Source organism: Oncorhynchus kisutch, linkage group LG5 (genome assembly GCF_002021735.2).
Source record: "Oncorhynchus kisutch isolate 150728-3 linkage group LG5, Okis_V2, whole genome shotgun sequence".
Classification (NCBI taxonomy): Eukaryota; Metazoa; Chordata; class Actinopteri; order Salmoniformes; family Salmonidae; genus Oncorhynchus; species Oncorhynchus kisutch.
Window position 1 is genome coordinate 6,177,667 of NC_034178.2, and position 9,931 is coordinate 6,187,597.

General features: G+C 43.6%; 1 protein-coding gene across 2 annotated transcripts; it reads left to right on the plus strand.

The window, feature by feature from the left end:
• The first annotated feature begins 96 nt into the window (after nucleotides 1–96).
• On the plus strand, nucleotides 97–7,778 carry LOC109906736 (transcription factor Sp3). 2 transcript variants are annotated; one of them, XM_031824267.1, is made up of 9 exons: nucleotides 97–260; nucleotides 526–623; nucleotides 2,171–2,404; nucleotides 3,484–4,050; nucleotides 4,286–4,480; nucleotides 4,578–4,779; nucleotides 4,904–5,093; nucleotides 5,296–5,492; nucleotides 5,602–7,778. In XM_031824267.1, exons 2-9 carry the CDS (start codon nucleotides 555–557, stop codon nucleotides 5,856–5,858), a joined length of 1,911 nt encoding a protein of 636 aa, XP_031680127.1. In that variant the 5' UTR covers nucleotides 97–260; nucleotides 526–554; the 3' UTR covers nucleotides 5,859–7,778. The 2 variants fall into 2 exon arrangements, with proteins under 2 accessions (XP_031680127.1, XP_031680128.1); XM_031824268.1 differs by having other exon boundaries at nucleotides 4,319–4,480.
• The last annotated feature ends 2,153 nt before the right edge of the window (nucleotides 7,779–9,931 follow it).

A 9,931-nucleotide genomic window follows, 5' to 3' on the forward strand; every position in this document is an offset into this window, starting at 1 on the left:
AGTCTCACCAAACCACAAAGTTAACCAATCAATTTTGAGAAGAACGGCGGGACTTCCTGTTACGTTGCTAGCGCCCCCCTTTTTGTGTTTCCCTCACTGTCAATCAAAATAGAAAAAAAATCGACCCGAATTCACCGATCAACACAAGCCCGCCTTTGATAAAAGATAATCATGTTCGGAGTTTAGTTGATCAGATAATCTTTCGATTATTACCATTCACGATATGACTGGTACATAACATTTAACCCATCAACCAACCGGTGAGTTTGTACGTTACAACCGATAGCAAGGCAGGCTAACTACGTCTTTTAATCTTTTGCAGGAGACCTATGCTAGGTAGTTAGCTAGTTAACAAAAGTAAACATTCAATCTGTGTCGAAATCCGCATTGAAACCTTGTCGCAAAGTTAAGGTTTGCCGTTTATTCTTCATCGACTGAAGTTTGTTGTCTCTTTGCAGCCTTTTGGGAGCAGAAACCTGTGAGAAATTTAGTGTTTTGCTAATTTTTCCTTTCTCTCCATGCTAGCGCCAGAGCAACATTTGAAACAAGAGGAAATGGCTACCGCGGACGTGGAAGGCAGTCAAAGCGAATTCCTACAGCACGGCGGAGCCTCGGAAAACCAGGTACCCCAACATTTTCTATCTCGTATTTCGACTCCTCCGAGCTACTACTGTGTGGTGTTTTTAGCTAGCTAGAAGTTCACACGTTTTAAATGTTGCAGGGGGTGTAAAGCTAGTATACTTCCGCCGCTGTGTTCCCCGCTATAACGGCCACCCACTTTACCCCTCTAGAACCCGCCCATAGTGGGTAGGACACAGCCCGTCACTTGGTCAGGTCGCCGATATTTAGCTCGTCTACCTGGGGCTAGAGGGGTACAGTGGGGAAAGGAGGGGTGAGTGGGGAAACCGAACAGAGAACGTGGGAATCTGCACCCGACTACAAAAGATCTCCCCCACGCCCATGCTGTAGCGATTACGTATTTTGTCTTGCCATACTAGCTGTATTCGTTGGATGATAGAAGGGAGTCTTCGATGATTTGTCTAGTTGTGGTGACTAGTTCTCGAAAAACCCTTCTCCCTATGTAGGCTGTTCAGCTATTACTTTCGCCCACATTTGGCTCCACAATTCCGAAGCTGTGTTTTAACATTTAGAAACGCCAATCATTGCTTTCAAAGTGGTTTTCAAAACATACGCTGATATCCGCCTTAATTTCCCGCGGATATGAAAGATATCTTAAAAAAATATATATATATATACTAACTGTAGCCGTTTTGCACAGATCGACAAGCTGTGTGCCTCCAGTTGATGAACTACATTTCATCCCCAGTTGTGCACACACGCGTGTTCGGAGCTCGCTAATTAGGGCAGGTGGCCGCCAATCTCTTCTGTCTTTGTAAACAAGCGATGTAACATGGAGAAATGGCCGTGTGGGAACACTAATCCTATAAAAATGTGTGTAGTAATTTAACCTTTTTGTTTAAAACCATAAATAAAAAAAGTCTTCCTGATATGAAAGATACTGTACCTTTTCTGTTTCCAAAAACGTACCGCAAGCGATGCATGTTAATGTTTAGGGCTCTTAAACAAAACTCTCCTGTCAGAATATACTGTACCTTCGTCATTAGGCGCTGAATAGGGTAGGTGCGTCACATGCTTGAGGAAGTTTGGATCCTTTCTTATCAAACCACCTAGCTAAGCCAAAGTCTGTATAGCGGATTCAGAAATATTTAGGTTCATGGTTGATTTCTCATGTTGTGACATTTTTGCCTTAAGGGAAATGTCTTGATACTACTGTATTATTACTAGTCCATTGTTGCAGAAACCTATAATATAGGATTTGATATCTATATTAACAAGATCCACAATAATTGTCTTGTCTAATGACACTGTATTGTGATAACAAACTCTACTGCATGTCATTTTGCCCTATTCACAGTGTGGCGCCTACACCCTGATATCTGTCTATGTACCTCTAGCTCTCGTCTCAGATAGTACAGAAATGTCATTTCCAAATTAATATTTTGCTTCATATTCTTTGTGAACTACAATGCAACAGCGTAAGACTTATGACCAGTGCCTTCTACATATCTGTAACTAGATCAACTTTTTTCATTCCGCAACAGTGGATCTGAATAATAATTTATGAATGTGTGTGTCTTCTCTCTGTCAGACCACAGACATGACCGCCATCCAGCTAACAGGTTCAGACCGTTGGGAGTTGTTAACCCCGGTCTCTACAGGGAAGGATGCGCAGCAGGGAGTCGTCCACATTCCTAACTCTGGCATGATGACCTCTAACGGCCAGTATGTTCTCCCTATCGGGAACATGGACAGTCAGCCCATCTACGTCACAGCATCTGGCAACGACGGCTCAGCCAACGGAGTGTCCAGCATACAATACCAGGTAGTGTACTGTTCACACACAGATACTTTTGGCCATGTAGTGTATGTGGACATCCCTTCAAATTAGTGAATTTGGCTATTTCAGCCACACCCGTTGCTGACGGGTGTATAAAATCGAGCACACGGCCATGCAATTTCCATAGACAAACATTGTCAGTAGAATGGCCTGTAGTGAAGAGCTCAGTGACTTTCAACGTGGCACCATCATAGGATGCCATCTTTCCAACAAGTCAGTTCGTCAAATTTCTGCCCTGCTATAGTTGCCCCAGTCAGCTTGGAGCAGTAGAAACACGTTCTCTGTAGTGATGAATCACGCTTCACCATTTGGCAGTCCGACGGACTAATCTGTGATTGACTGATGCCAGGAAAGCGCTACCTGCCCAAAGGCATAGTGCCAACTGTAAAGTTTGGGGGAGGATGAATAATGGTCTGGGGCTGTTTTTCATGGTTCGGGCTAGGCCTCTTAGTTCCAGTGAAGGGAAATCAGCGCTGCAGCATATGATGACATTCTAGACAATTCTGTGCTTCCATCTTTGTGGCAACAGTTTGTGGAAGGCCCTTTCCTTTTTCAGCATGACCATGCCCCCATGCACAAAGTGAGGTCCATGCAGAAATAATTTTTCGAGATTGGTGTGGAAGAACTTGACTGGCCTGCACAGAGCCCTGACCTCAACGAACACCTTTGGGATGAATTGGAATGCCGACTGAGAGCCTGGCCTAATCGCCTAACATCAGTGCCCGGACTCACTAATGCTCTTATGGCTAAAACTGCAACAAAGTTCCAACATCTAGTATAAAACCTTCCCAGAAGAGTGGAGGCTGTTGTAGCAGCAAAGAGGGGGACCCACTCCATATTAATGCCCATGATTTTAGAATGAGATGTTTGGCGAGCAGGTGTCCACATACCTTTGACCATGTAGTGTGTGTGTGCATATATACATGCACATATCTGCAGGTACACTCACACATGCACACCTCTGTTAGCAGATGTCCATTACCAGGTCGATTATCATGTTAGCCCTTACACACAATATTCTCTACACACAAATGTCGACCTCTCTCTTCCATGTCATCCCTCAGATCCACAACTCAGATGGAACTCTGGCAGGCTTCTCTGCGCAGGGATTGGACGATGGCTCGGGCCAAATCCAGCTCATCCAGGACGGTAGCCACGGCAATATCGGAATCAGCGTCGCCACAACGACAACCTCTGACCTCCTAACGCAGGCTGGGCATATGCAGCAGATTCAGGGCGTGTCATTGGCCGGTGGCACGACCTATAGCGGCGCGGTTCCCATGGGGCTGTCGGGGGGTAACATAACTTTCCTCCCTATCAACAGCATAGACCTCGAATCACTAGGGCTTGCCGGTGCTCAGACGGTTCCCATAGCAACGACGACCGACGGTCAGCTGATCATGGGCAGCCAGGCGCTGGAGGGGCAGGAAGGTGGAGCCAAACAGCTAGCGACCCTAGTTAGTGAAGCTAACGGTAACCCAGACCTCTACGTGCCAACAACCTCATCATCCCAGCTGCCTGAGACCATCGACGGGACGGGGGTTCTGACCCAAGCTACTGCCGTGTCCGCCGGGGTTTCAGACGCATCCCCAGAGAACTACAACTCCCACAACCACCTGCAGCAAATACAGGTCAGTCATATGACATAGAATTCCCTAGGCTTTATTCCCAGCGCCCTACACCACATATAACAGTCATATTACAGTGAGCCATGATACAGGAAAAAAGTTACTAGTCTTGTTTAACTTGTTTTCAGCAGGTCATATCATATTACTATGTATGTTGCTGTAGGTCCTCCTCGGGACACTGTTCTAAGAGCATGGCTGGAAAAAAATACCATGACTGAATTAAGTCTGTTTCATCCAGGTGTCCACCTCTAATGCCTCGTCCTTCTCCCAGCCCATCCTACAGCTGTCGGGGGACAACCAGGGGGCCCAGGGACAGGATCTATCCCAGTCTGGGCAGACGCTCCAGAGTGTCCAGCTCGTCAACCCTGGAACCTTCCTCATCCAGGCCCAGACAGTCACTGCTTCGGGACAGATACAGTGGCAGACCTTCCAGGTAGGTTGTGCGGGTGTGTGTTTATCTGTTTCAATACTGTACGTAGGTGTGTGGGATCATGCATGTGTGTAACTCTTTCTAACGCACTGTCTCTCAGGTCCAAGGGGTCCAGTCTCTGCAGGGCCTCCAGCTCCCCCAGGCCCAGGGGGGCCAGCAGCTGACTCTGGCCCCAGTCCAGGGCCTCTCTATGGGTCAGGGAGGATCCATCACCCTGCCTAACCTCCAGACTGTTACAGTCAACTCTATAGGACAGCCAGGGATTCAATACACACAGGGAGAGGAGGCCGGCAGTCCTGCAGGTAGGAACATGCATACGTATACACACACATACATACATACCCCATCTTTCTATTTCTTACTTTGTCTCTCTCACTCACTCACTCACACACACACACACACACACACAACTATCTCTCCCCACAGGCATCCAGATAAAGGAGGAGCCAGACTCTGAAGAGTGGCAGCTGAGTGGTGACTCCACCCTCAACCCCAGTGACATCAACAACCTGCGTGTCCAGATGGATGACGAAGACATGGATATGTCCACCGGGGAGGGCAAGAGGTTGAGGAGAGTCGCCTGCACCTGTCCCAACTGTAAAGAGGCTGGAGGGAGGTGGGTTGGAAAGACGCACATAAACAATATATTAACACAAATGTATATAAAAACGTTGGATCCTAGGCTTTAGCTCAGTGGGTTAATGTGGTTGAACCGGGGTCTACACTCAGTAGGGCCAGTTTCAACCACGACAATTGAAAGTTGAAGTTGACTTTGTGTGTTGACCCCAACCCTCTCTCTTGTCACCCTTTCCTCCCAGAGGGTCGAGTCTTGGTAAGAAGAAGCAGCATATCTGTCACATCGTGGGCTGTGGGAAGGTGTACGGTAAGACTTCTCACCTCAGGGCTCACCTCAGATGGCACAGCGGAGAACGGCCCTTCGTCTGCAACTGGATGTTCTGTGGCAAACGGTTTACCCGGAGTGACGAGCTACAGAGACACAGACGGACACACACGGGTAGGAATACACACGAACACCATCTTCACTACATAACACAAGCTTAACGCTCACCACACTTATTTCATCACTCTCTACCTCTTTTTCTCCCTTTCATTTCTCTGTCCAGGAGAGAAGAAGTTTGTGTGCGCACAGTGTTCAAAGAGGTTCATGCGTAGCGACCATCTGGCCAAACATATAAAGACTCACCAGAATAAAAAAGGTGTGGCTTCCTCCTCATTGTCTCCGCCCCCCAGCGACACCATCATCACCGCAGATGGAACCACCCTCATCCTTCAATCAGCTGCTGGCGGCCACGACCTCCTAGGCAATCAGGAGATCCCTCTGCAGCTGGTCACCGTGGCGCCCGGTGAGGTCATGGAATGAGGACGTGGCTTATAGACTGGCCAATAAACAGGGACCGTGTGGGCTTTTTTCTCCCCCCCCCCCCTTTTTTTTTTTTATTGTTTTTTTTATATATGAATATATATATACGTAAATATATATGACAAATATATATATATTTTAAGTAAGAGTTATCATGACTTTATGTTTGTTATTTGCAGTCTTTTTATAGGCAGGCAAACAAATTACATTCAATGTTGTCACTATGTACACACACAGACACACACACTCTCGCAAACATGAATACTCACTACGAAATGCCTTATTTTGTATCATACTGTTGTATAAAATGCTGGAGATGCATGTGTTTTTTTAAGCTTTTGCAGATCATGTAATTGTGTTATGATGCAGGGAATAGGAAAAGTGTAGTAGCCCTCTCTCTAGAGCGATTGATTGAATAATTGATTATATTGAATCATCGGTCGCTTTCTCTAGAGAGTGTGGGTGTCTGTGTATTGAGCGAGACTACAGGTGGCTTCATTAACTCTTCACCTGAAGCGACAAGCATAACACCCTTTTAAGACCTTGTGAACACTGTCATAGCCATGATATAACACTTTTCTTTTTTTTTAAAACATTTTTATTATATAACACTATGACAGCGTTTATAACAACCAATATCTGCATAATGTCAGACCTTTGTAATGTAGTGGTAGAGTTGGGCTTGCACACTAATTCTCCAACACATACCTTTGATTTGTTAACAATGTTCTGATCAATTAATGTTTGGATTGATTGAAACTTTGCTAACCAATAAAGGTATGTCTGTGTGGACACTTTTATTTCCATGTAGATTTTTTCCCAGCCCTGTACCCCATGAAAGTGATGTGACCTCGTGCTATTAAAGCTTGTGTCATGTGACATGCCCTGTGGTTTCAGGTGAAGCGTTATTAGCGGTTGGATTGATTTGGTGATAAAAGTTGGCCATACATGCTGCTCTAGGGTCAATTTAGGATTTATCACCCCTTAATGTTTGAGGTTAGGATTTGGGGGGGGGGTAAGCTGATCCTAGATCTGCCTGAAGGAAACGTTGACCCACAGCAGAATGTTTGGGTCATCACTCTAGCCAACATGAGCACACTTGCAGTGCTTACTCAAGTCAAATGTGTCTTCAGTTAACTTTTTTTTTTTTCTTCGTTTTTAAAACTTTTTGTTGTATAGTTACATTTTATATTCTGTTTCTGTGACTAGCTTAGTTTGGGACTTGTCAGCTTAATTAAATTAAAATGAGTTAAAGGACACAGGTCTGAAAATCGACTTGATTTCTCAATTGCCCACCCAAAATGGTGAAAACATTTTGAACTTGCCATTTTTGCATTTCTGGAACAGTTGAGGTTCACTGACCAGTACATTGAACATTTCAAATGGTACATCAACTATGGCTGCCGGAGCATGCACCGACTGCAAGACATTTAGTGCAGTCCAATTTTCTACCCTTCTCCTGAAGTGTGTACTCGTTAACTCACCTGCATGGATTTAAATGGAGTGGATTATGGTGGAAACTTCCTCTAGACATTTTTCTACCAATCCAATGCACACATTTGGGTGAGGGGTAGAATCTGAATTGCAATATTCTGTTCTACTCATTCTAATTCTATTATGTTTCCACTGCTCTCAGGCTAGTTGCTTCTCATTGTAAAGGAAACAATCATGCCATTATTATTTCTAAATGTTATTGTAATCTTTCCTGTCAGTATGTGCATGTCTTAGCGTCCACTTACCTGTATATTATCTTCTATTCACATTGTTAATAGAAGCCATTTTCTTTAGATAAATAATTTTGTTGTATCAAAAGCTTATTTTAATTGTTTTTTTAAAAGAAAGTGTAAAATTTGAATGTTACTTTTTGTAAAACCTTTTTTCAAATGGATCATAATTAAAGTCTGATTCCTTCCAATGACAGACTGTGCATGTGTGTGTCACTAGTTATTTTATGATAAGAGCAAAGATGATTCCTCTCTGGTTACAGAGGTTGCAGTTCTCCTGAAAACAGTAGGTGGCAGCAAAGCCATTTGTGGCAGGATTACGTCAATTGACATCCATGAAGAACAGTTTGCCTTCAACAATGGCTTTTATGAAGAAGAAACTGCAGATTTGTTGTAATAATTATGTTCTGGTATCTTTAGCTGTTGGTTGCATTATGTTCTTGATAGAACTCTGACCTGTTCACCGGACGTGCTACCTGTCTGACCTGCTGTTTTCAACTCTAGAGACAGCAGGAGTGGTAGAGATACTCTGAATGATCAGCTATGATAAACCAACTGACATGTACTCCTGAGGTTCTGACCTGTGGCACTCTTGACAACCACTGATTATTATTATTTGACCCTGCTGGTCATCTATGAACATTTGAACGTCTTGGTCATGTTCTGTTATCTCCACCCGGCACAGCTAGAAGAGGACTGGCCACCCCTCATAGCCTGGGTCCTCTCTAGGTTTCTTCCTAGGTTCTGGCCTTTCTAGGGAGTTTTAATTGGACACTGTGCTTCTACACCTGCATTGCTTGCTGTTTGGGGTTTTAGGCTGGGTTTTTGTACAGCACGTTGAGATATCAACTGATGTAAGAAGGGCTTTGTAAATATGTTTGATTTGAATTTGATAGGTATTTTAAATAAGAGGCAAAGACAGTACATTTAGAGAACTGAAACGTTATCTGACTGTCACTTCATTGCAATAGTAAGAGCTCGTAAATATCCTAGCCATGTTTACGACTAAAATAGATAATTTTATAACTAATCAAAGATAGACCAGAGCCTGTCGTTTCCAATGGTAGCAAATTAATCATAGTGGGCAGAACAGGCAAGATGGAGGGCAGAGCCAAGCACAAGCTAGTGTGCTCATGTTGTCACATTTATTTGCATATTTCCGTTAGAGAACACCTACTCTGAAGTGCTCGTGTGCAATAACTCAATTTGCATTTACACTCGTTCTAAACAATGCCATAAAAAAAGTAGGCAAAGTTGACAAAAACTCCACTCTGTTAGAGATTATAGTTTTGGAAACAGAAACTGTATGGAGACCAATGACATAATTAGCCGAATGTCGGCCAAAATCCGTCTTGCTCCATCTTCTCCTGCTGTTGGCCTCTGGGCTTCACATTTATACATCCGGTGAAATGTCTGTCTCATTGTTCTATCTGTGACTCAACAACAGATGAAAGGGGTTTAGTTATCTTAATCTTTTACTAAAGTAAAAAAAAAGTTGCTAGCTAGTAGTAGTGTAGTCTTCTTTTTTACCCGAGTTGGCGAAAATCAAATTATTGATTTCAAGACTGGGCTGAAAATCGCTCAGTTCTCATTTCGATAGCTGAGGCAGCCGATAATGCAGATCTAGCGCATCTCGGACTCCGGGACTCGTTGTAGTTGTGTAGAATATCTATGCGCTCACTCACTCAATACAGTTATCTCACACCTGGCTCCTATTATCTAACAAAATACAGTTTGTTCCCGCAACACTACGTTCTGAATGTGCCCACAACACATTGCACAGTTCCTGTCTTCATGTTATTCTGTATTTTTCCATCACGAGAAAGGCCCATGGCCCTGAAACTGTTAACAATGTCTCAAGTCAGCTATGGTGCCTAACACATATACCCACACAAGCCAACAGCAAATAATATTCCATCACATATGATATGGTAAGGGCTATAGTGTATAACACAGAACCTCACAATCCTCCTTTTTACACCCCCGAGGGGTGTAACCACACCATCCGATGTACTAGGTTGCCGATGAACCCAGGAACTTTAAACCTTTATTTTGTGAATACATGAAGTGATGCATGTCCCTTTGTTGATTAATATATATATATATATAAACTGGAGTTTTTGATTCCCCCTTTTGACACCCACAAGGGTGTCACTCATTATCCTTTATTTCAGCGGTCCCAACATAGTAATATGTTAATAGCATTTCATGAAAATAATAAAAAGTTTATTATTATTTTTATTTTTATTTTTTTACAGAAAAACAGAAAAAAATCTACAAATTATATATGCTTTCGACTCCCCCTTTTGACACAAGGGTGTCACTTACCAAAAATAGGATAAAACTTCA

Excerpts from the sequence above, each read along its gene's own strand:
- LOC109906736 (XM_031824267.1), top strand. The coding sequence starts at position 555 with ATGGCTACCGCGGACGTGGAAGGCAGTCAAAGCGAATTCCTACAGCAC. Across the intron at positions 4,481-4,577 it reads TACAGTGGCAGACCTTCCAG|GTCCAAGGGGTCCAGTCTCT; the intron begins GTAGGTTGTGCG and ends ACTGTCTCTCAG. Across the intron at positions 4,780-4,903 it reads GGAGGCCGGCAGTCCTGCAG|GCATCCAGATAAAGGAGGAG; the intron begins GTAGGAACATGC and ends CTCTCCCCACAG.